This window comes from Budorcas taxicolor, chromosome X (genome assembly GCF_023091745.1).
Source record: "Budorcas taxicolor isolate Tak-1 chromosome X, Takin1.1, whole genome shotgun sequence".
NCBI classification, from domain to species: Eukaryota; Metazoa; Chordata; class Mammalia; order Artiodactyla; family Bovidae; genus Budorcas; species Budorcas taxicolor.
The window spans coordinates 62,943,393-62,967,596 of NC_068935.1; the positions used below are offsets into that span (position 1 = coordinate 62,943,393).

A 24,204-nucleotide genomic window follows, 5' to 3' on the forward strand; every position below is an offset into this window, starting at 1 on the left:
CCACTTGAGGGTACTTTCAACTCTAGGAACATAATGTCTTTCACAGTTACGGCAAAGCCTCGGGCAAGAGCTCTACGCCCAAGATGGCCAGCCGGAAGCTGGGTTCTCGTGCCGATGTGGCGAAACCCCATTCGCCAGCTGGGCGCCCGCAGTTGGGAACCTAACCGCCTTCTCGGTCTGCGCATGTGCTCAGCTTCCACCGCACGCAGGCGCAGAGCATCGCTACATCTATGGTCCGGAAGTCTGATAGAGCGTCTACGCGCCCTCGCCTGGACTCTATGGTTCCTACGCGTGAAGATAGGCTGCCTATATAAGACCTGCGCAGGCGTGGGAGCGCCTCTTTCCCGTTGGCACGGTAAGTAGTCGCGGCCTCCGGTTATGGCTGTCCTTGCCATTTCTGTTTCCTAGTTTAATGCCTGTGTTCGACTTCTTTTCCGACTTTGTTTCATTGTAGCCACTGAAGATCCTGGTGTCGCCATGGGCCGCCGCCCCGCCCGGTGGTGAGTGCTACTCCATGCTTTTTCGCTGCTGGGAAGCGAGAGGGAGGGCCATTTAACCGTTAAAAGCAACAGTGGGGTGGGGTCTCCCTGGTGCGGCTTTTCTGTCCTGGGGACGGACTCTGCATATTCCTTGAGACATTCCAGGTCACTTGAGGTTTTCTCCTATTTTGTTGTAGAGGTGGATTGACCCAATTTTGCATACGATGGCCCCATTGTAGGGGTACAAGCGATGTCTACCTTGCATCCCGCCCTCTGGACTTGAAAATTCGCTAGTTTAGTTTCCTCTCGAGGCCTCTGTGTGCCATTCCCGTCTTATTTCCAGGCGACGTGCGATGTGGGCGCCTCGGATGCCAACGGCAGTCCCGGAAAAGTGGTTTCAGCTGCCTCGGCCCTGCAGGGGGCGCCGGGAGCCCTTCACATGGCTTGGAGGCGAACTTAATGCCACGTGCTCCAAGGTCCATTTAGGTGGATGGCTTGAACTGTGCTATTTTATATTTAAACCGAGAAAGTGTGTTTCAGAATGTGAGCGTTTAAAACAACAGGGTCGAGGATGGTATTTTATTTTTTAATCCCCTGTTAAAGGTGACTTGAGTTTTGGCCACATCTTGCTTTAGCGCCCATTTCCGGTAAAGGAGACCAAGCTGGGAGATTAACATGTGTCAAGCTTTCAACGTGCATGTTGTAGAGCTCCTTTATGAACCCTTGCTAACCTGGGTTGTCTTCCTTGCAGTTACCGGTATTGTAAGAACAAGCCGTACCCAAAGTCCCGCTTCTGCCGAGGTGTCCCTGGTAAGTAGGGGCAAAGCTCCCAAACTGGTTTGGGCCCAATGACCTAGTTGCTTATGGAACTCCCACACTCAGCAAGGTTGTCTTTTTTTCCCCAGATGCTAAGATTCGCATCTTCGACTTGGGGCGTAAGAAGGCCAAAGTGGATGAGTTCCCACTCTGTGGCCACATGGTGTCAGATGAGTATGAGCAGCTTTCCTCTGAAGGTGAGGCAGGCTTCCTTGTCAATGCTGCCCGGTTCCTTGCGTGTGCACCCCCAGCCAAACCTGGAAGTCACTGCACTGAAATGACCAGCTTATTAATCACAAGTGCCCAATCATTAGCCTCTTTGCTAAACTCATCCCACCAAGACAGAGAGCCGTGGTAAATGCTTCTGTGGCATTTTGTCTTCCCATAGCCCTGGAGGCTGCCCGTATTTGTGCCAACAAGTACATGGTGAAAAGCTGTGGCAAAGATGGTTTTCACATCCGAGTGCGGCTCCACCCCTTCCATGTCATCCGCATCAACAAGATGTTGTCTTGCGCTGGAGCTGATAGGTGAGCTGGATCCTGAGACCTCTACTTTGGGCTTGATGATTTTCATCGACCAGGGCAGAGAAGTGGCCCCACAGAGATTAACCCCCAGCAAAGCCAGGCCAAAGGGCTAGTAAGTGGACCTCAATGGACACTGAACAACCCAGAGTCCCAGAAAGAAGCTCAAAAGGCATCATCGCTCTGGGCAACAAGTTGCTCATGTGGGAATAGCTTCTCTTTGCACCTGATGACATAACCTGCAAGCAAGCAGGTTGCTGGGGTGGTCATAGATCTTTCAGAGGAGCCCAATGGCACCTTGCAGGGACTCTAGCTAGTCTGTTTTTTGGTTCTCTTTTCTTTGCAGCCAATTAAGCCGACTGTGCTCTTTTCCCCATGGGGGCCCAGTGTGCAATGGCTGCAAATAGCAGGCTCCTTGGTAGTGTATGCAACCTGTTGACTGTACAGGTTGCCCTAAGGGACCTTGGAGACAACTCTTCCTAGTGGGCATTCATGACTGGCCTGCTGTTTCCCAATCTAGACTCCAGACAGGTATGCGCGGTGCCTTTGGAAAGCCTCAGGGCACAGTGGCCAGGGTCCACATTGGCCAGGTCATAATGTCCATCCGCACCAAGCTGCAGAACAAGGAACATGTAATTGAAGCCCTCCGCCGGGCCAAGTTCAAGTTCCCTGGCCGCCAGAAGGTAAGGAGCTTGGTCTCCTTGCAGCCTTGGTCTCCCCTTTCTCTACTCCTGGCCTCAGGGCCCGTGACTCAGTTGTTTCTGTCTCTCTCTAGATTCACATCTCTAAGAAGTGGGGATTTACCAAATTCAATGCGGATGAATTTGAGAACATGGTGGCAGAAAAGCGACTCATCCCAGATGGCTGTGGGGTCAAATACATCCCTAATCGTGGTCCCCTGGACAAATGGCGGGCCCTGCACTCATGAGCATCAGCGCTGTCCCCTCCTTAATCATGCTCACCAATAAATGCTATTTCCTGTCCATCTGTTTTTGCATCTGGATTCATGGTGGGTGGGGAACTGGATGCCCCAAGGGTTGCTGTCATTTCAGAAGAAGACTGACAAGCTGGCCAGTTGACAGTAGGGCCAGTGAGGTACATGCCTTGACCCCAGGCAGTAGGTTCTGAAGTCCTCCCACCTATATGTGGAGCACTGAGAAGCTCACACCCTGGATGATGGAAAAGGGCTTGTGGTCTAATGTTGGCCTTAGGCTGCTGTGGAACCTCACCAGACACAGCCCTGGAGGTGGGGTCGTACAGTTAGCCCTAGAGTTAACATCTGTCCTGGGCCTAACCACCTTTTCCTGGGTTAAGAGTTGTTGAGAAACCTTGTTACCCTCCCCCATTCTAAGCCTAGCCCACCACCCCTTATAGGACTTCATTCCCAGGACCACCACACCTGACATCAAGTTGCTATGGTGGAAATGTTTAGTCTCTAAGTTGAGTCTGACTTGTGACCTTGGAGGCTGTACCCTGCCAGGCTCCTGTGTCCATGGGATCTCCCAGGCAAGAATACTGGAGGGGGTTGCCACGCCCTCCTCCAGGGGATTTTCCCAACCCGGGGATCAAACCCAGGTCTCCCTCATTGCAGGCGGATTCTTGACCAGCTGAGCCACCCTTGTACCTCAGGTAGATGTTTCTAGGTCACAGTTAATTCACAGTACAATAGCTCTGTTGTGCAGATTTTTAATGAGGTCTGTTTTCTGGAAAAGGGAGGTGGCGAAGAGCTCTGTGCTGACAACACACTAAATGGGGTCATTTAGTTAACTTTTGCTGTGTGTCCTTTTACCCCCATGAAGTGAAGTGAAGTTGCTCAGTCGTGTTCGACTCTTTGCGACCCCATAGACTGTAGCCTACCAGGCTCCTCCATCCATGGGATTTTCCAGGCAAGAACACTGGAGTGGGTTGTCATTTCCTTCTCCAGGAGATCTTCCCAACCCAGGGATTGAACCCAGGTCTCCCACATTGTAGGCAGCTTTACTATCTGAGCCACCAGGGAAGTCTTTACCCCCATAGGACCACACATTTACAAAGTATCTATAATGGTTACACTGGTTTCTATAGATACTTTGTGTGCATCTATAGCCTTGGTGATCAGCCTCTTCTAGGCAGTGCTTGACCACACCCTGAGTGGTAGGGGCCAAATTGCATTGTGGTCTGAACATGGACTTGACCAGAGGTGTTACGGCATCTGGTTAAGTTACAATGAGTTTGACCACTTGCTGTTTTCTTATGTGTGTATGTCTGTGTATAAACTGCTGATCTCTACCATTGTATCTCCTGGGGTCTTAATACTGTTTCCTAGAAGTCTTGTGTATGTTAAAGATGAACCTTTTGGCATGTCTGCTACACACATGTAATGTCTGTGTCATTTGGCTTTCTGTTCTTGGAGTGGATGGTTTTGTCAGGATAAAATCCTTTGATCTGTTGCAATTCCCTTCTCAGAGCCCTGCCCTTGAGCCAAGATCACCTCTACTGAGCCCCCTCACCCCCTAACCCAGTCTTTTGTCCTCATTCTTGACACTACCCGGGGGACAAGTGGCATGGGTCCAGCCCCAGGGCCCCACCTGCCTTTTCTACCTTTTGATGCCAGGCAGGCAAAGGCCTGACCAGAGGACACACCCAAAGCAAAGGCACACAGAGGGGCAGGCTGGGAGCAGGGCAGGGCTTTGAGTCCAGAAGACAGGACAGTCCTCACTTTGGGGCAGCAGGTACATGGCTTCAGGCCACCAGGCCCAGCTGGGGGGCCAGGAGGGGCAGCAGCAGTGACAGCCACAGAGTGTCCAGGCAGGGGGGCTGGACCCCGTGCACTGCCCGGCTCAGCGCCAGGTCCACCTCCACAGGGTAGTGGTCACTGATGTTGAGAGCCTAGGGGCAGGCAGCGGGGAGACAAAGCATCAGTCTCAGGCCCAAGGGGCTTCCGGGGAGCCCACTGCAGCCTCACCACTGCTTTACCTCCTGCTCAGTGAGCCCAAAGCTCTGGCGGAAGTCGAAGGCGGCCGCGCCACGCAGCAGGCTCTGGAGGTGCTCCCCATGGAGCACGATGCGATCGTAGGTGCAGTGGGTGCTGGCCCGCACCGTAGTGTCCACGCCGTCGGCGATGGCCCAGTGGAAGCCAGCCTGAGTCCGAAGAACTAGGTCGTCCAGGCGCTTTTTGGTCAGTGATGCACAGTCAGCATTGAAGTCCCCGAGCAGGATCACATCCTGGAGATGCAGGCAGCTGTCAGGCCCAGCCGCCTGGCTGCCCTGGCCCTCTTCCCTCCCACAGAATCGGCCCAGCCCTACCTTGGTCTGCCAGCGCTCGGAAGCATCTAGAAACACGTCATATAGGGCATTCAGCTCCGTCTCCACGGCCTTCGGAGTGGTGTGCAGCGGGACCAGCACAAGGCTGGGAAGAACTGCAAGACCCCAGGGACACAGGGCTCCCAGCCACTCCTGGCCCTCCCCGGCCCAGTCCCTGCTGGGTGACCAAGCCCACCCCCTGCCCTGGCAGAACCCTCCAGACTCCACTTCCTGCTCCCCCACAGTGGGACCACCCTTCTACCCCCTCCTCTTACCCTTGCTGCGTAAAGAGAACCAGCACACAAAGGGCTCCCGGGTAAAGAGATCATCCTGATTGTCGTATATGTAGGAGTCCCGGACCTCTGCCTCATGTGACCTGGTGGACCAGGGACAAGAAGCGGTGGCCCCATGTCACTGCTCTTGGTCTGCAAGTGCCCACATCAGAGCTGGCACTCAGGGAGGGGGGCCCGCCACCAGCAGCTCTATTTCATGGAAGCACAGCCTTCCAGCCCTTCTTTCTAGAACTTCTTTTAGATTGAGCTAGAATTCACTTACCATAAAGGTACCTTGTTTAACATGCACAGTTCAGTGGCAATGCACAAAGTTGTGCAACCATCACCACAATCAATTTCAGAATATTCTTAGCAGGCCAAAGAAACATCACTCATGAGCATTTTCCATTCCCCTCCCTTTCAGCCCCTGATCTGTTTTCCATCTCTGCTGAACACGTCATGCGAATGGAATCAAATAATACGTAGTATTCTGTGACTGGTTCTTTCCCTTAACACATGTGTCCCAGCTGCATCCGGGCTGCAGCCTGGCTGAGACTTCCTCCCTTCTTAGGCCAAATGATACTCCACTGTGTGGAGAGACCACCTTTCATTTACCCGTTCATCGGCTGATGGACACTCAGATCAATTTCCACTCTGAGATTAGGAGCGGGGCTGGTATATGGGCAGGGCTCTGTTCCCCCATCATTTTGGAGTGAGTTCTAGATATTATATAATTTCATCTATATAGAGGAGCAAGTCTCCATCTCTGACTGCCACCCTTGCCCTCTCAATTCTGACCCCCTCAGGCTGTCCTCCCAGGGACTGAGGGCTGTTTCCAGAAACTGCATCTGCCCAGGACTCAAGACAGGTCCCCAGGGAGTCTCTTCCCAGGAGCTGCAACCAGTCACTCCCACAGAGGGGGCCACTCTAGCCCTGAGCCCCAGTGGCTTCTGCAGGGGGGAGGCATGGGGTGCCCACATCTATGCTTGGGGAAGGAAGGTGTCCTTCTAGAGGGAAATATGGGCACCAAAGCTGTCTGGGGTAGAGCACAGGAAGACCCCGGGATAAAACCTCTGATGAGAAGTACAGTGTGAAGGTGAGGGCCACCCTTCGGGCTACTACATGGCACCAAGCATCCAGGCCGCCTCGGTCTCCGTCTGTGCTCACCGGTAGAGATACACGTACTTCTCCTTGTATGTGCTACGCCCCAGCAGGAGGCTGCTGTGGGACGCGTAGGGCCCGGAGTCATCAAATCTGCCAGAAAAGGGGACCTGGGGTCAGCGACCCTGAGGCTCTCGCAGGGAGGGCCCTCTGTTAAGACCCACAGAGCCTTCCTCACCGATTGAGTTCTCGAAGCAAGAGGGGGATGGCACTGTCAGATGAGTCCACCACCTCCTGCAGCACCGTGATGTCACAGCGAGCCAGGATCTGCAGGAAACCAGGAAGACTAGTCCTGCTCAGGGCCAGCTGCCCAGGCAGAAGGGTGGTCTCTCTGGGAACCGGGCAGTGGCGTGGCCATGAGTGTCATAACACACTGGCTGCAGCCCCAAGAGAGCTGTGAGGCTAGAAAAGCCCTGGGAGAAGATGGAATGCCATTGCCATAAACACCGCACCCATTTTACAGAGGAGGAGACTGAGGACGACAGTGAAGGAAGGTGCTGCTCCACATTGCCACACCATATCTCCTGATGTCCCCCTCTTCTCTGGGACATGCCCCTGGTCAGACAGGGCTAGGGGTTTTGGGTCATGGTCCTCAGGGGCCCAGCTTCCCTGCAGGGATGAACTGACCTTCACTAAGGTGTCGAGCACAGGTTCTCTGGCCACCTTGACAAGTGTCAGCCGCTGTGCATTGAAGGCACAGATGCGAAAGGTCTCAGCCCCACTGGCCAGGAGGAGGAGCAAAAGCAGAGCATGGCTGTGTATGGGCTTCTGGAACGCTCCAGAGGAATCCAGGTTGCCCCAGGTTCAGGTCCCAGTTGCGCACAGTTCTAGTTCCAGAAGGACATGGTAATATGCGACAGAGAAAGTGATGCTCATCCTGCTGCCCAGAACCAGCTTCCCTGTGCTGCCACCATCACACATGTCCTCCTTTCTTCCTTGTGGATATCTTCCAACATCAGCATGTATGTTGGAAGCTCTTTCTCAGGCTTGTTCTTTTTCATTGGGATCAAATACACTCAGCATCGAGTTTACCATCTGAACCATTTTTAAGTGCACAGTTCAGTGGCATGAAGCACCTTCACCTTGTTGTGCAACCATCCCCACCATCCATCCCCAGAACTTCATCATCTCCCCAAACTGAAACTCTGTCCCCATTAGACAATAACCCTCCTTCCCTCCCCCAGCCCATGGCCCCCACCATCCTTACTTTCTGTCTCTAGGAATCTGGCTCCTCTAGGCAACCCATGCAAGTGGAGTCATACAGTAGCCGTCTGTTTGTGACTGTTTGATTTCACTGACCATACTGTCCTCATTTCATCCATGATGTAGCAGGTCTCAGAATGCTCTTTTGAAATTTTAAATAACATTCCACTGGATGGATGGAGCACATTTTATCTATTCACCAATCCATAGACACTGGGTTGCTTCCACCTTTTGGCTACTGTCAATAATGCTGTTGGGAACACGACTCTACAAATATCTCTTCAAGCTCCTACTTTCAATCCTCTTCGTTAAGTACCCAGAAGTGAAATTGCTGGATCGTGTAAATTGAAGGGATTAGATTTGATAGACAGAGTGCCTGAAGAACTATGGATGGAGGTTCATAACACTGTAAAAGAGACGGTGATCAAAACCATCCCCAAGAAAAAGAAATGCAAAAAGGCAAAATACTTGTCTGAGGAGGCCTTACAAATAGCTGTGAAAAGAAGAGAAGTGAAAGGCAAAGGAGAAAAGGAAAGATATACCCATCTGAATGCAGAGTTCCAAAGAATAGCAAGGAGAGATAAGAAAGCCTTCCTCAGTGGTCAATGCAAAGAAATAGGGGAAAACAATAGAATGGGAAAGACTAGAGATCCATTCAAGAAAATTAGAGATACCAAGGGAACATTTCATGCAAAGATGGGCTCGATAAAGGACAGAAATGGTATGGATCTAACAGAAGCAGAAGATATTAAGAAGAGGTGGCAAGAATACACAGAAAAACTATACAAAAAAGATCTTAAAGACCCAGATAACCATGATGGTATGATCACTCATCTAGAGCCAGATATCCTGGAGTCCAAAGTCAAGTGGGCCTTAGGAAGCATCACTACGAACAAAGCCAGTGGAGGTGATAGAATTCCAGGTGAGCTATTTCCAATCCTAAAAGATGATGCTGTGGAAGCGCTTCACTCAAAATGCCAGTAAATTTGAAAAACTCAGCAGTGGCCACAGGACCGGAAAAGGTCAGTTTTCAGTTTTAATTCCAGTCCCAAAGAAGGGCAATACCAAAGAATGTGAACACTACCACACAATTGCACTCATTTGTCATGCTAGCAAGGTCATGCTCAAAATCCTCCAAACTAGGCTTCAACAGTACATGAACTGAGAACTTATAGATATACAAGCTGGATTTAGAAAAGGCAGAGGAATCAGATATCAAATGGGATTTCCCTGGTGGTCCAGTGGCTAAGACTCTGAGCTCCCAGTGCAGAGGCCTGGGTTCAATTCCTGGTCAGGGAACTAGATCCCACATGCCACAGTGAAGATTGAATATCCTGTGTGCCATAACCCAGGGAAGCAAAAAAAAAAAAAAAAGAGACAAATTGCCAACATCCATTGGGTCATAGAAAAAGCAGGAGAATTCCAGAAAAACATCTACTCCTGCTTCATTGACTACGCTAAAGCCTGTGACTACGTGGATCACAACAAACTGTGGAAAATTCTTATTTTGGAGAATTCTTAAAGAGATGGGAATATCAGACCACCTTACCTGCCTGCTGAGAAATCTGTGTGCAGGTCAAGAAGCAACAGTTAGAACCGGACATGGAACAATGGACTGGTTCCAGATTGGGAAAGGAGTACGGCAAGGCTGTATATTGTCACTCTGCTTATTTAACTTATATGCAGAGTGCATCATACAAAATGCTGGGCTGGATGAAGCACAAGCTGGAATCAAGATTGCTGGGAGAAATATCAATAACCTCAGATATGCAGATGACACCACCCTAATGGCAGAAAGTGAAGAGGAAATAAAGAGCCTCTTGATGAAAGTGAAAGAGGAGAGCAAAAAGCTGGCTTAAAACTCAGCATTATTGGAGAAGGCAATGGCAACCCACTCCAGTATTCTTGCCTGGAGAATCCCAAGGATGGGGGAGCCTGGTGGGCTGCCGTCTATGGGGTCGCACAGAGTCGGACACGACTGAAGCGACTTAGCAGCAGCAGCAGGAAGTTTCAGTGATACCGATATTTTTTCGTGTGATTATTTTGAAAGAGTGTGAGTAAAAGTTACCTCCCAAGGTTGGCTTCTTGACCAATTGCCAGGTTTTGAATTCTTTTTCCAGGATCTACCTAAGGTGGTTCGTTGATGACAGGTTTTTTTCCCTTGCATCCCTGAAGGCCTGGGGATATTACGTGCCCATCTTCACAGGTTTTTAATTGTTGCTACCCAAAGTGGCCACAAGGTGGCAACATTTCTTCATGCCCCACTCTTTATTTTGGTAGTTTAAATTGTTACATTCTATTAGAGTAGACATGATTTCCGATTTTTTGTTGTTGCTGTTGTTTTCAGGCACTTCATTCAGTTATACACAGACGTATATCTATTAGACACGTGCCTTGTATTACATTGAGAAAAACTGTACTTTGAAAAATACATGTTTTTAGAGCTTCTTAAAAAAAACAAAACAGCATTCAAAAAATTAAGATCATGGCATCCAGTCCCACCACTTCATGGCAAATAGAAGGGGAAACAATGGAAATGGTGACAGATTTTATTTTCTTGGGCTCCAAAATCACTGCAGATGGTGACTGCAGCCATAAAATTCAAGGACGCTTGCTCCTTGGAAGAAAAGCTAAGATCAACCTAGAAAGCATATTAGAAAGCAGAGATATTACTTTGCCAACAAAGGTCAGTCTAGTCAAAGCTATGGTTTTTTGAGTAGTCATGTACCAATGTGAGAGTTGGACCATAAAGAAGGTTGAGTGCTGAGGAATTGATGCTTTTGAACTGTGGTGTTGGAGAAGACTCTTGAGAGTCCCTTCGACTGCAAGGAGATCACACCAGTCAATCCTTTAGGAAATCAGTCCTAAATATTCATTGGAAGGACTGATGCTGAAGCCGAAGCTCCAATACTTTGGCCACCTCATGCAAAGAGTCGACTCATTGGAAAAGACCCTGATGCTGGGAAAGCTCGAAGGCAGGAGGAGAAGAGGCAGGACGACAGAGGATAAGATGGTTGGATGGCATCACTGACTCAACGGACATGAGTTTGTTTGAGCAAGCTCTGGGAGATGGTGAAGGACAGGGAAGCCTGGTGTGCTGCAGTCCATAGGATCGCAAAGAGTTGAACACAACTGAGCAACAACAACAAAATGGTAATTCTCTATTTTTTTTTCTTTTTTTGAGGAATGTCATACTATTTTCCACAGTGGCTGCCTCATCTTCCATTCCCACCAGCAGCACACCAGGGTTCAACCTTAGAGTTGATTCTACCTTTTCACCAGCATCAGCAACCAGGAGGACCATCATGGTGCATTTCTTTCTCCCCAGCTGCCAGACATGATCTTTAAGATAAACTCCTTCAATTGCTGGATTCAAGTCAGCCAGAGTCGTCTTCGACTCTGCAACCAAAGCCCACTTCCTGCTGGTGTCACCCTCACACAGCCATGTCAGTCCGTCTACTTCCCTCTGCCGGCTTTTCTCTGTTACTTCTGTGACCTTCCTCCCTGGGTTCACTTTCTCCCTGGCTGGGCCCCCTGCCTGTTTCTCTCTAGCCACCTGCTAGTGTCACTCATGCTAGTTTGGGCTCCTTCCCCAGTGCCTATTCTGGGATGCCCATGGGTCTTTAGGCAGCCCTGGGCAGGCAAGGGCAAGCTTGGAGGCTCTGGGGCCATGGGCTCCCAGGAGGGCGGAGGGCAAGAAGAACTAGAGAGTTCCTCCCCTCAGGGCTTCCCTGATAGCTCAGTTGGTAGAGAATCTGCCTGCAATGAGGAAGACCCTGGTTCAATCCCAGGATCAGGAAGATCCACTGGAGAAGGGATAGGCTACCCATGCCAGTATTCTGGCCTGGAGAATTCCATGGACTACCATGGGGTCACAAAGAGTCGGACACAACTGAGCGACTTCACTTTCACTTTGGCCTCAGCCCAAAGCTGGGGCCCCAGCCTTGGAATTCCCTTCCCAGGCTGGGGGCCACTTTCTCCTTTCCCCTCCGCCTAGAAGGCGCCCATACCTGCGCAGACCAGGCCGTCTCTACACCTTTCTGTGCTGTGGGCTGATCGCGACAGCCCCCAGGGAATCGCAGCGCCGGCCTAGACGGAAGGAGACAGCAGAGGAAGACGCCGCCAACACACTGACCGCTCCGTCGAGGCCGGTCTGCCGGCCTCACCCTTCCGGCGAGCGGGCACGGCCCTGGCTCCGCCTCGGCGGTGGAAGGGAGGGCGGCCCGGGGCCTGGGAATCGCTGACCCGGCCGCCCGCCTTCCCAGCAGACTCCGCCTTCCCCGCCCGCGAGGGACCTGGCGCCTGCGGCGGCGGAGGCTCTGAGGCGCGGGGCGAGCCGTGAGTCAGAGCCGGTCCTGGGCCCGACCTGGAGCGCTTGGCGCATCGAGGGGAGCCCCGCGGCGAGCCTGGGCGTCCCCCACCACCCCAGGACAAAAGCCTTCTCTCCAAGTCTTCGGGCCGCGCACTCCTAGGTTCTCTGCATGGCCGCAGGCGAGCGGGCGCAGGAACGCGCCGTGTAGGTGGAGCCCAGGGCAGACCGCGAGGGGAGTCCCCATGGGGGTCGCTGCTGGGACAAGTGGGCGACTCGCGCGGGTTCTGCGGCCCGGCGGTGGGTCCTCACTGGCTGGTTTGTAGTGCGATTTTCCCCGCAATTACCCACTCATGGATTGGGGGTGGTGATGAGCAGAAGGTTTGGGCATTTTTAAATTTTTTGGCCTCGCCACACCTTGCAGGTACTTATTTCCCGGACCAAGGACGGAACCTGCACCCTTGGCAGTGAGAGCGCCGAGTCCTAACCACTGGACCAGGAAATTGCTGGGGAAATGTTTTTTAAATACATGAAGTCATGTGGTGCTTTAAAAAATAAAAACTAAAAATATTACTGCTTGAGGAGTACAGGGCTTTCTTTTTGGGTGATGAACATGTCTGGAACTAGTTGGAAATGGCTGACAACATTTTGGATGTATCAATACTAAATGATATAAAATACTGTTATATATATTTCCTATTGTATGTTATATGCTGCTATACATTGCATATAACATCACATATGACATTTTATTACAAACATACATTCATACAGTGTAATTCTGTAATATGGTAATTGTATACAATTGTATGTAATTTCGTTCAGTAGCTTAGTCATGTCCAACTCTTTGCAACCCCATGGACTGCAGCACGCCAGACCTCCCTGTCCATCACCAACTCCCAGAGCTTGCTCAAACTCATGTCCATTGAGTCGGTGATGCCATCCAACCACCTCATCCTCTGTCCTTCTCTTCTGCCTTCAATCTTTCCCAGCATCAGGGTCTTTTCCAATGAGTCAGTTCTTCGCATGAAGTGGCCAAAGTATTGGAGCTCGGCTTCAGCATCAGTCCTTCCAATGAATATTTAGGACTGATTTCCTTTAGGATGGACTGGTTGGATCTCCTTGCAGTCCAAGGGACTCTCAAGAGTCTTCTCCAACACCACAGTTCAAAAGCATCAATTCTTCGGCGCCCAGCTTTCTTTATAGTCCAACTCTCACATGCATACATGATTACTGGAAAAACCACAGGTTTGACTAGACGGATCTTTATTGGCAAAGGAATGTCTCTGCTTTTTTTTTTTTTTTTTGTCTCTGCTTTTTAATATGCTATCTAGGTTGGTCATTGCTTTTCTTCCGAGGAGCAAGTGTCTTTTAATTTCATGGTTGCAATCACCATCTGCAGGGATTTTGGAGCCTAAGAAAATAAAGTCTGTCACTGTTTCCATTGTTTCCCCATCTATTTGCTATGAAGCGATTGGACCAGATGCCATGATTTGAGTATTTTGAATGCTGAGTTTTAAGCCAGCTTTTTCACTGTTTTCTTTCACCTTTATCAAGAGGTTCTTTATTTCTTCTTCGCTTTCTGCCATTAGTGTGGTGTCATCTGCATATCTGAGGTTATTGATATTTCTCCTGGCAATCTTGATTCCAGCTTGTGCTTCATCCAGCCTGGTATTTCACATGATGTACTCTGCATAAAAGTTAAATAGATGGGGTAACAATATACAGCCTTGACATACTCCTTTCCCAATTTGGATGTGTCCATTGTTCCATGTCCGGTTCTAATTGTTGCTTCTTGATGTGCATACATATTTCTCAGGAGGCAGGGCAGGTGGTCTAGTATTCCCATCTCTTGAAGAATTTTCCACAGTTTGTTGTTGTGATCCACACAGTCAAAGGCTTTGGTGTAGTCAATAAAGCAGAAGTTGATGTTTTTCTGGAACTCTCTTGCTTTTCGTATGATCCATCAGATGGACATTTGATCTCTGGTTCCTCTCCCTTTTCTAAATCCTGCTTAAACATCTGGAAGTTCTCAGTTCATGTACTGTTGAAGCCTAGCTTGGAGAATTTTGAGAATTATTTTGCTAGCATGTGAGATGAGTGTAATTGTGCAGTAGTTTGAACATTCTTTGCCATAGCCTTTCTTTTGGACTGGAATGAAAGCTGATCTTTTCCAGTCCTGCGGCCACTGCTGAGTTTTCCAAATTTGCTGGCATATTGAGTGCAGCACTTTCACAGCATCATCTTTTAGGATTGGAAATAGCTCACCTGGAATTCCATCACCTCCACTAGCTTTGTTCATAGTGATGCTTCCTAAGGCCCACTTGACTTCAGACTCCAGGATATCTGGCTCTAGATGAGTGATCATACCATCATGGTTATCTGGGTTATTAAGATCTTTTTTGTATAGTTTTTCTGTGTATTCTTGCTACCTCTTCTTAATATCTTCTGCCACTTCTGTCCTTTATTGTGCCCATCTTTGCAGGAAATGTTCCCTTGGTATCTTTAATTTTCTTGCAGGGATCTCTAGTCTTTCCCATTCTATTGTTTTCCTCTATTCCTTTGCATTGATCACTTAGGAAGGTTTTCTTATCTCTCCTTGCTATTCTTTGGAACTCTGCATTCTTGATGGATATATCTTTCCTTTTTCCTTTGCCTTTTGCCTCTCTTCTTTTCTCAGCTATTTGTAAGGCCTCCTCAGACACGTATTTTGCCTTTTTGCATTTCTTTTTCTTGGGGATGGTCTTAATCCCTGCCTCCTGTACAATGTCATGAGCCTCTGCCCATAGTTCTTCAGGCACTCTATCAGATCTAACCCCTTGAATCTATTGTCACTTCCACTGTACAACTGTAAGGGATTTGATTTAGGTCCTACCTTCTTGGTCTACTGATTTTCCCTACTTTCTTCAATTTAAATCTGAATTTTGCAGTGTATGTAGATAATTATGTAAAAATTATGTAGTGTAATAATATTACATATGGTACATTCATAAAATAATCTATATAATAAAAATGCTATAAAGTAGTTAATTCTATGTTAGATGAAATTAATGAAAACAAAGGGGAAAAAACTAAAAGGGCTCTGCCAACCCCGACCTTGAGTGGCGTCAGATAACCGTGCCAGGCAGCACGTTAGTCACGGAGACTTTTCCAAGGACGAACAAAGTGGACTCGGAACGGAAGAGGGGGCGGGGCTCGAGCCCCTCCTGCGCCGGAGCGTGGCGGGGCCGTGGCGTGGCGGGGCCAAGTCGCCCGTCAGCCTGTCATTGCTGCCATCGAGCGGCCCGAGAGAGTTTTGCGACAGTCGGCGGTCGAGCCCAGCGCCACCGCAGTCTCGCTTTCCGGCGGGTCCGCGGAGCTCGCGGCTAACGCCGCCATCAGCCCGGGCTCCTCAGTGCGCTCCCGGTTTTTTGGTTCCGGAACGGCTAGTGTGTGGCGCGAGAGCGAGGCCGAGACCGGGCCCGGTTCAGGCCCGACCCGCGAGGTGACCTTGGTCGAGTGCCCTGTCGCGCCGAGCTGTGGCGCCCATCCGTGGGCCTGTTAGTGATCCGGTTCCCGAGCGGTTGAGGACGTAGACCTAGAGCGGCCCCTATAGGCTTGCCCCAGGGCAAGGGGAGCGCCGGGCCGGGGGCTGTGGCGGAAGCTGGGTGCGGGGGAGATGCCCCTCCACGTGAAATGGCCGTTCCCCGTGGTGCCGCCGCTCACCTGGACCCTGGCCAGCAGCGTCGTCATGGGCCTGGTGGGCACCTACAGCTGCTTCTGGACCAGTGAGTGGGCCCACAGCCGAGGCAGGGTCGGCCGCGTGGCTCCACGCCCAGCCAGAGTTGGGGTTCGGGGCGCTGGCAGGGGTTGGCTTGGTAGGGGGGAGCGCTGGGCCCCTGGGGAAAGAAGCCAAGATCCCTATCCTGCCCGTCTCCCCTCAGAGTGCATGAACCACCTCACCGTCCACAACAAGGAGGTGCTGTACGATCTCATCGAGAACCGAGGCCCAGCCACACCCCTCATCACGGTGTCCAATCACCAGTCGTGCATGGATGACCCTCATCTCTGGGGTACACGGGCCAGCGTGCTCGGCTTGGGGAGGCAAGGAGGGAACCTGGGTCAGGGCCAAACAAACAGAACAAACTCCTCACAGGGCTCTTTGCCTGGTCCTCACACTCCTGTTACTGGGGTGTCCTGCCTCAGGGATGAAAGTTTGATTTGTGGCCCCTTCAGCATTCTCCTAGGTAGTGTGATTTTGGAGAGGGCCTCTGGAATTTGGAGGAAGTGAGGAGATGACCACAAGGCAAAGTCTGACGGCTACTTTACTCTGAGCTATCAGGCCTGCGGGACCCTCCATTCTTTAAACTGCTGATGGTTCGGAAGAGCTTTGGGAATAAATCTGAGGAGCACAGGGTGTCCTGTCAAGGAAGCTCTGGGCTAGGGACTGGAAGACCTGTGTTCTGGTTCCGGCTTTGCCTCAGGCTGGGTTTGTAGCCTTCGACCAGCCTCACTGGGGAGTCTAGAAGTTCTGCTGTGCTGACTTCACAGGGCGTTGCTTGGCTCCAATAACCCAGGTGGCTGGCTACAGGGGTGTCCAGAGCTCCCACTGCTGGACGAGGACAGGGAGCTCATGGGGAGCCATGTGGTCAATTTAGTCGTTCAGAGCACACACTTGCTGCTCTGGGCAGAAGATGGCCTGTAGGGTGCCAGAGGCAAATCCCAGGGACCAGGAGAAAGGTTTTAGTGCCATCCAGTCACCTGGACCAGGGTGGTGGCAGTGACAGTGGAGGAATAGTTAGAAGGATGTGCTGTGTGTGCATGTTTAGTCGCTTCAGTCTTGTCTGACTCTTTGCGGCAGCGCACCAGGCTCCTCTGTCCATAGGATTCTCTAGGCAAGAATACTGGAGTGGGTTGTCATGTCCTCTTCCAGGGGATCTTCCCCACCCAGGGATCGAACCCCCATCTCCTGCATTGCAAGTGGATTCTTTAATGCTGAGTCAGCAGGGATGGGCAGCATTAGCATATATCAGGGAGGTAGGCAGGCCGGATGTGGTGACGACTAAGATACAGGGGGTGGAAGATGGAGGAGCCAGAGAGAACTTGGGGGTCCAGCCGAAGGGTCTGGAAGATAGCTCTTTGGGCTATAGGGAAATGTCCTTGTCCCTCATTCCCTGAAACAGGGTGACAGAAAGTGGTGCCCCCCTAGGTACAAGGTCAGTTGAGGCATGCAGCCTTCTCTCCTCCAGGGATCCTGAAACTCCGTCACATCTGGAACCTGAAGTTGATGCGTTGGTGAGGAGGAATGGACCCCCACAGTGGGCCCAGCAGGCCTTACCCGTATGCCCAGATTGGGCCTCCTCCTGGCCTGCTCAGGAGGTGGCCTCCAGCAGTCCAGGCAGGGCCTGGGGTGGGACCCCACTGGCCCTCCTGTGCCTCCATTCTGCATTGCCGATGCCGTTAGGCAGCACGCTGGTGGGAGGAGGGTGGCAGGGAAGCAGGGTACAGGGGAAGCCGGGGTGACTGCATCCATCCCCACTCCAGGACCCCCACAGCTGCAGACATCTGCTTCACCAAGGAGCTGCACTCACACTTCTTCAGCTTGGGCAAGTGTGTGCCCGTGTGCCGAGGTGAGCCACTCCTCTACGAGGGGCTGTTGGGCTGCTGGGTGCTGGGGACACTTCTCTGGCCCTTCCAGGGGCAGGGAGACTGGTGGCAGTGTCTCTGGTTCAGCTGCACTGGGAGTTGAGGGACGCCGGTGGGACAGGCCACCTGGGTGCCAGGGCTGCAGGCGCCTCATGCGGCTGCCTCACTCGCATGAGGCCCACCTCCATCATCTGGGAGGAGGGAGCAATGGTTTCTTGGAGAGCACTGATTTCCCTGCAAGTGCCGGAGGACTGGGTGCCCTGGGGCTCTGGCATTGGAGGTCAAGGAGACATTATCCACAGTTGCTTCTTGGGAGGCCGTTGCTAAGAGACGCACTGATGGCCATGTGGTGTCATCAGTCAGCGATGGTGGTGGCACGTGCCGGAGGCTGTGAGTTTGTGAAAACAAACAGGCTTCTGTGTCGAGCTGTGTGACATGGAGTGATTACTCCATACCTCTTGAGAGCTTCAGAAGGTCGGGGCCATTCGGATCCCCCTTCTCCAGAAAAAGGGGCTCAGAGAGAGAAAGCTGTGGGGTCAAGATCATAGGGCGAGAGGTGGCCAAGCCCGGATTCAAATCCAGCTTGCTTGGTCCTCTGGGGAAGTGGGATTTTTCCCAGCAGAGTATGAAAGGCAAGGCATCCTAGACCCAGGAAGCATGTAGCAAACCCTGAAAGGGTATGTGACCAAGGCAGAAAATGTAGGTTACGGGCTGCCTGTGATGCTTCTAGAACAATCGTGCTAAGAATTTGATGTGCTTTCTTGTGTGGTTAAGAGAAAGAGAGAGCCCCCGGGCTGCAGTGTACTTGGTGGACAGAATCGGGGTTGAATGGAGGCCAGGAGCCTGGTTAGGGGCTGTCACGGTTCCTCTGGCGACAGGGCCTCTGGGGGTCACCACAGAGAGCTGGGGACCACGTGCTTTGGGCTGTGCTTTGGAGGTGGAGTTGCCAGGACTTGTTGATAGATTGGTCGTGGCCGGGGGTGGGGGGCGAGGAGAAGAAAACTCAATGATGACACTAGGTGACGGCAGGTGCCAGGGAACCGCTGGGAGGATGGGACCAGGGACGAGCAGCAGGGCATTGAGAGATCCTGTCACCCGAGGAGGGAGCAATCCGGAGACAGTGTGATGTGCCATTCTGGAACTTTAAAAGATCCTGGGAACTCTGGTGCAAACGAAGTCAGCCACACAGAAATGAGAGTGTAGAGGGGGAGAGAAGGGACCAGGACAGCCCCTTACCACAGTGGAGACAGAAGCCCCCAGCGCAGCAGGGAGCAAAACAGGGCTCCTGGCTATTGTGGAAGCTTCCCGTGATCCTGGAGAAGCCACTTCCCTGGACTGACAGCCACCAGAGCTGAGGGAGTGGTGGGGAGGGGCCCTGCAGGGTGGGGGGCACTCCTCCCGGAAGTTGGGGTGTAAGGAGGAAGTAACCAGGGGGTGTTTGAGGTCAGGGGAAACCTTATTGCTAGTAGTGGAAATGGTAATGATGGTTTGGCTCAGTCGGAAAAAAATCTGCCTGCAATGTAGGAGATCTGGGTTCAATCCCTGGGTTGGGAAGAGCCTCTGGAGAAGGAAATGGCAATCCGCTCCAGTATTCTTGCCCGGAGAATCCCATGGACAGAGGAGCCTGGCAGGCTACAACCCATGGGGTCGCCAGAGTCAGACACGACTTGGTGACTAAACCATCACCATCCAATGAAAAGTTGCAGTGCCCACCCCTCAGGTCTGCAGACTTACTTACTCCCCAGAGACCCCTGCCTGGAACACTTTTTTGCTGCATTTGGAGGCAACTTCATCTCCCCAAAACACAAGCAGAGGCCCCAGTGTCATTGCAGTTGACCGTGGTATCCATCATGCACTGCTCTGAGTGATGCTGATGCTGCTCGGGTACTCTGTCTTGAGTCTTAGTCCCTCCTTTCTGTGACCTCAGGGGCTTTCCGTGTCCACTTCTACCCTCGTTTTTCTTTTTGACCTGTATCTACATTTTAGGGTACAATAAAAGCAGCAAGTGCAGTCTTTTTCCTAAGCACCTTCTGGTGAGAGAATGTGGGAAGGGACAAGCTGTCAAATGCATTGGTCGTGCAGTAAAGGCCTAACAATTGAAGCAAAGGAAGTACCCAGTATACTTTGCTTCTGTGTTCCAGAAAATTTCCTCCCCACCTCGTGCTAGGACATGAAGTGTCAAAGTGATCTTGCACAAGCCATGCAAGTGAGTAGAAATAGCATTTGTAAAAGCTAAACATCCTGAAGGGTTGCTCCACAAGCATAGAATTTTAAAATTTCGATTGCGAGCTGGAAGGCTGGTTCGCACCAGTCGGTTTTTGTCAAGCAGGAGCCTGTGCCTCTGAAGCCCAGCCCTAGTGGGTCGTGTGATCCCAAGTAGGGAACCCGCAGCTCACACTTATGACACCCAGAGAAACTGCAGTGGGTGACTGCTCCCCAACTCCAACCCCTGAGGGAGCTGCTGGGCCATTTCCATGTGGATTGGGTTGAGACCCTTGGATCCCTATCTAGCACCTTCCAAAGACTTGGCCTTGCAGAGAAGAGGTTGGAAGTCCATTTCTTAGGGCATCGGCCCAGGTAGTCCTACCATCCCTCTGTCCGTGTCTCCCTGTTTGTTTTATTTTTCTTGGTCATGCCACAGGGCAAGCAAGATCTTACTTCCCTGACCAGGAATGCACCTGCACCCCCTGCAGTGGGCAGTGTGGAATCTCAGCCACTGGGCCACCAGGGAAGCCCCACTCTCCCTCTTTGTGTTGTGGCTCTCTACTCCTCACTTGATGAGATAAGGATATTTACCCCTCTTTTTCAGCCTCCCTCTTTCTCGGTCTCTGTCCACTCTCTGGACAAGCTTGGCAAGCAAGGTTTTTACTGCGTGTGGGCACAGATTGTCCCCATGTGACGCCCAAGTCAAGAGCCAGCAGTCGTGTCTGGGTTATTGCTGACCGCTGGGCACTTGGGGCCAGTGTCACAGTCTCGGGGCATCTCTGAGGCAGTGTTGCCAGCATCGGGGACGGCTCAGCCACAGCGTTTTCCATGTAGCAGATTTGACTTTTCCCCAACTCTCAGTGACACTGTGAGTCAAAGTCACTCAGCCATGTCCAACTCTTTGCGACCCCATGGACTATAAAGTCCGTGAAATTCTCCAGGCCAGAATACTGGAGTGCGTAAGTCATTCCCTTCTCAAGGGGATCTTCCCAGCCCAGGGATTGAACCCAGGTCTCCCACATTACAGGTGGATTCTTTACAAAGGGTGACTCGAGTTTTCAAGGGGCGCCCTTCAAGGAAGGGGAGAGCAGGAGGGAGGGACAGCAGAGGCTGAGGACTCAGACGAGGCTCAGAGGCCCCTGAGGGGTGCCTGTGGGAACTGGTCTGTAAGAGACCCTGGGGAAAGGCTTGCTGTGCAGAACCTTGGGCCCCAGTGAGACTAGAGATCACAAATAGCCTTGCTTTGCTCCTGCAGCTTCCTCTGGGCCAGCGGCAGCCGCTGAGAGGCTTGCCCCTGGACTAGCTCGTCCCAAGGCTCCAAGAGCCCAACTGTGGAAGCAGGGGCAGGGAGGACAGTAATCAGTTCGGGGGTCTGAGAGGGCACACACTGCAGGTGTCTGACCACAGCCGGAGTTGCTCAGGGGAAGCAGCTGTGCTGGGACTGATGGGCAGAAGGCGGGGTCATAGATGGTTCGTAAGGAAGTAAGGGAAGTCTCTTAGTCGTGGCTGACTTTGCGATCCCATGGACTGTAGCCCGCCAGGCTCCTCCGTCCATGGAATTTTTCAGGCAAGAGTACTGGAGTGGGTTGCCATTTCCTTCTCCAGGGGATCTTCCCGATCCAGGGATTGAACCCAGGTCTCCCGCGTTGCAGGCAGACGCTTTACCATCTGCGGTGTTCGCGTGGACCAGGCCCTGGGGGTGAAGTGGAGGAGGGGGGTCCTGGGACAACCGAGACTGATGGAGGAGACTTTCTCATTGGCAGGAGACGGCGTCTACCAGAAGGGAATGGATTTCATTTTGGAGAAGCTCAACCACGGGGACTGGGTGCACATCTTCCCAGAAGGTCAGTGGTGCTAGCAGGGTTGCAACTCGCTCGAAGATCTGGATGGGACTGCCCCCATCCCCTCCCAGTAGCCCCTAAGCTGCGACTCCATCCTCTCTCTCAACAGGGAAAGTGAACATGAGCTCTGAGTTCCTCCGCTTCAAGTGGGGTAAGAGCCACTGGTCCTTTCTGGCTGGGTGGGACCCAGGCACGTGGGGCAGATGACTGTGATCATTGCCACAGAAGGGGGATGGGCCCAGACCAAGGCCAGCCTGGAAGAGGAGCTGGCCCAGGGCAGCTGCTTTGAATGGGGTTGCAGGGAGGGCAGGAGCGGCCCTGTCCACAGGCTGGCACCAAAATGCCGCTCATGCCAATGTTTCTGCCTCTCCCCCCGGGCAGGAATAGGTCGCCTGATCGCCGAATGTCATCTCAATCCGATCATCCTGCCCCTGTGGCATGTTGGTGAGCCTCCCTCTCGGACCACCGCTGCAGCCCAGGGAGAGGGGCTTTGCACAGTGGTCTTGTGGGATGGGTCTCCTCTGGGTGGTCGAGTCAGGGTTCCTGGACTGCCCTGCTCCACCCCCCACACCTGCACCCTGGCTCTCTGTCTGCTGTGCTGCAGGAATGAACGATGTCCTTCCTAACAGTCCACCCTACTTTCCCCGCTTTGGGCAGGTAGGTAGGGCCACCGATCATGTCTATCTGTCTGTCTGTCTGTCTGTCTGTCTTCCCGTCTTCCCTCTGCCCTGTGACTTCCACACGGCACCACCGAGCCCAGATTCAAGAGGGGCTGGGCTTGCAGCAGAGGGAACAGAGTGAAGCAGAGACGAGGGGCGGTTTCCTGGCACCATGGCCAGGGCGAGGGCAGGATAGGGATGACTTGGGCATGGACCCCAGGACTGGCTTGGATGTCACTGAGCCCGACCACCCCGTTTTAAAGCAGGAGGGTGGACCCAAGGGGGTACTCAGCATCTTAGTGCTGGGGTTGTGGGCACCCCGCCCCCCGCTCCTGTCAACCCACTGGCGGCTGGTCTCCCCGCAGAAAATCACCGTGCTGATTGGCAAGCCCTTCAGCGCCCGGCCTGTGCTTGAACGGCTGCGGGCAGAGAACAAGTCAGCAGTGAGTTTCTCCTTGGGGCTGTCCTCGCCCGTCCCAGTGCCCTTGGCTTCCTCAGGTGCCCTGGGCGAAGCTCCCTGAGGACTGCGTGGCAGCCCCAGTCCTTCGCCCTCAGGTGGAGATGCGCAAAGCCCTGACGGACTTCATCCAAGAGGAATTCCAGCGCCTGAAGAGCCAGGCAGAGCAGCTCCACAACCACCTGCAAGCCAGATAGGTGCCATCCTGCCTAGACCCGGGTCCAGCTGCCTTTTGGACTGGGAGGGGGTGGCGAGGCCTGGGCCAGACACAGCTCTGGGACCCCTCCCAGCTCTCTCAGCGCCGCCTTTGGGTGCTGGGCTGGGGGATGGACTGATGCTCGGAGCTCAGATATGGTCCTTTTGACAGATTGGTGCATAACCCTTCCAGGGTTCCCTCTCCGAGTGGGCGAGCATTGTAGCACCTCTGGTTCTGCCACTGAAAGAAGGCTCTCAGCTGCTCCTCGCACTTGGCCACGCAGGGAGGAAAGACCTTTAGGCGGGGGGCCCTGTGCTCTTTCACCTGCAAGCCGTTTGCTCCCAGAGCTGGGGACTGGAAGGAGGGCCTGATCCAGCAGGGCACTGGAAGGAGGAGCCCTGATCTCACTGCTTCCTCAGGGATAGCCATCAGCCATGTCTTTCTTCTGCCTGTGCTCCCTGCAGGCATGGGAGCCTCGGGCAGGGCCCAGCCCTGGGCTGCAGGTGGAAGAGCTGCCCTTTTCTATAAGGGGAGCCAGGTCCAATGGGGCCCAAGACCCGGCCCCTCGCTGGGGCCCACTGTTCTTTCTGCCTCCCTGGCATCACTTGAATCCCTTTGTTGTTTTATAAACTATCAGTAAAGGATTTGTGTTGTGCTCTTTTACCTCTGGCCTCTCTGTAGGGGTGGGGCTGGGAGGTGACCCTCTGGACCAGAAGGCTGGCCCCTGAGAGCTCTGGGCACGTCAACAGCACTTGACTGGACGGGTTCTCAGTGGGCACCCGCCACTGAAGACTTCCATCCTTGTCTGCAATCCCCGTGCAGCCTGACAACAGTAGGGCTTCATCTCATTCTGCAAATGGTGCAGCATGAGGTTAATGGACTTGATTCAGAACCTAAAGTTTGCAAGGCAGGGAGAAGCAAGTAGCAATTCAGTCCTCAGGCTGGTTCCCTAGGCAGAGGTGGTCTCTGAAGCTCCCAGTGAGCTGCTGCAAACTACACGTGCTGTGATGAGAGGTGGGAAGGGGGACAACTTGACTGAGTTTGGAGCTCTGGGTAGGAGAAAAGGTAGGAGGATCCAGGGCGGTGGCACTCCTGGCAGAAGGGAAATCCTCTTGAGAGAAAAGCCAGCTCTGTTTAGGGCTCCAGTTTGTCCACAGGTAGTTGTTCAGTTATTAAGT

At 52.6% G+C, this 24,204-nt stretch overlaps 3 protein-coding genes and 1 non-coding gene across 7 annotated transcripts; 3 read left to right on the forward strand and 1 right to left on the reverse strand.

Moving 5' to 3' along the window:
- Positions 1 to 444: 444 nt before the first annotated feature.
- RPL10 (ribosomal protein L10) lies at positions 445 to 2,799 on the forward strand. The gene is made up of 6 exons (XM_052662979.1): positions 445 to 500; positions 1,231 to 1,289; positions 1,385 to 1,492; positions 1,684 to 1,822; positions 2,337 to 2,499; positions 2,592 to 2,799. Exons 1-6 carry the CDS (start codon positions 478 to 480, stop codon positions 2,742 to 2,744), a joined length of 645 nt encoding a protein of 214 aa, XP_052518939.1. The 5' UTR covers positions 445 to 477; the 3' UTR covers positions 2,745 to 2,799.
- Positions 2,157 to 2,291, forward strand: LOC128070663 (small nucleolar RNA SNORA70). The gene has a single exon (XR_008201637.1). It is a non-coding gene; the product is annotated as a small nucleolar RNA SNORA70 (small nucleolar RNA).
- Positions 2,800 to 3,486: 687 nt separating the features above from the next.
- On the reverse strand, positions 3,487 to 7,335 carry DNASE1L1 (deoxyribonuclease 1 like 1; the record flags this gene model as incomplete). Its single annotated transcript, XM_052662660.1, has 7 exons — positions 3,487 to 4,684; positions 4,772 to 5,020; positions 5,102 to 5,214; positions 5,374 to 5,474; positions 6,538 to 6,624; positions 6,710 to 6,798; positions 7,159 to 7,335. Coding segments are annotated over 7 exons (963 nt in total), but the record flags the coding sequence as incomplete, so codon positions are not given.
- Positions 7,336 to 15,365: 8,030 nt separating this feature from the next.
- On the forward strand, positions 15,366 to 23,683 carry TAFAZZIN (tafazzin, phospholipid-lysophospholipid transacylase). Of its 4 annotated transcripts, none has more exons than XM_052662918.1 (10): positions 15,366 to 15,782; positions 15,967 to 16,095; positions 17,272 to 17,317; positions 17,567 to 17,652; positions 21,637 to 21,717; positions 21,824 to 21,865; positions 22,096 to 22,158; positions 22,319 to 22,371; positions 22,739 to 22,816; positions 22,929 to 23,683. In XM_052662918.1, exons 1-10 carry the CDS (start codon positions 15,719 to 15,721, stop codon positions 23,025 to 23,027), a joined length of 741 nt encoding a protein of 246 aa, XP_052518878.1. In that variant the 5' UTR covers positions 15,366 to 15,718; the 3' UTR covers positions 23,028 to 23,683. The 4 variants fall into 4 exon arrangements, with proteins under 4 accessions (XP_052518878.1, XP_052518877.1, XP_052518880.1 ...); XM_052662917.1 differs by having other exon boundaries at positions 15,368 to 15,810; XM_052662920.1 differs by having other exon boundaries at positions 15,368 to 15,582.
- Positions 23,684 to 24,204: the final 521 nt, after the last annotated feature.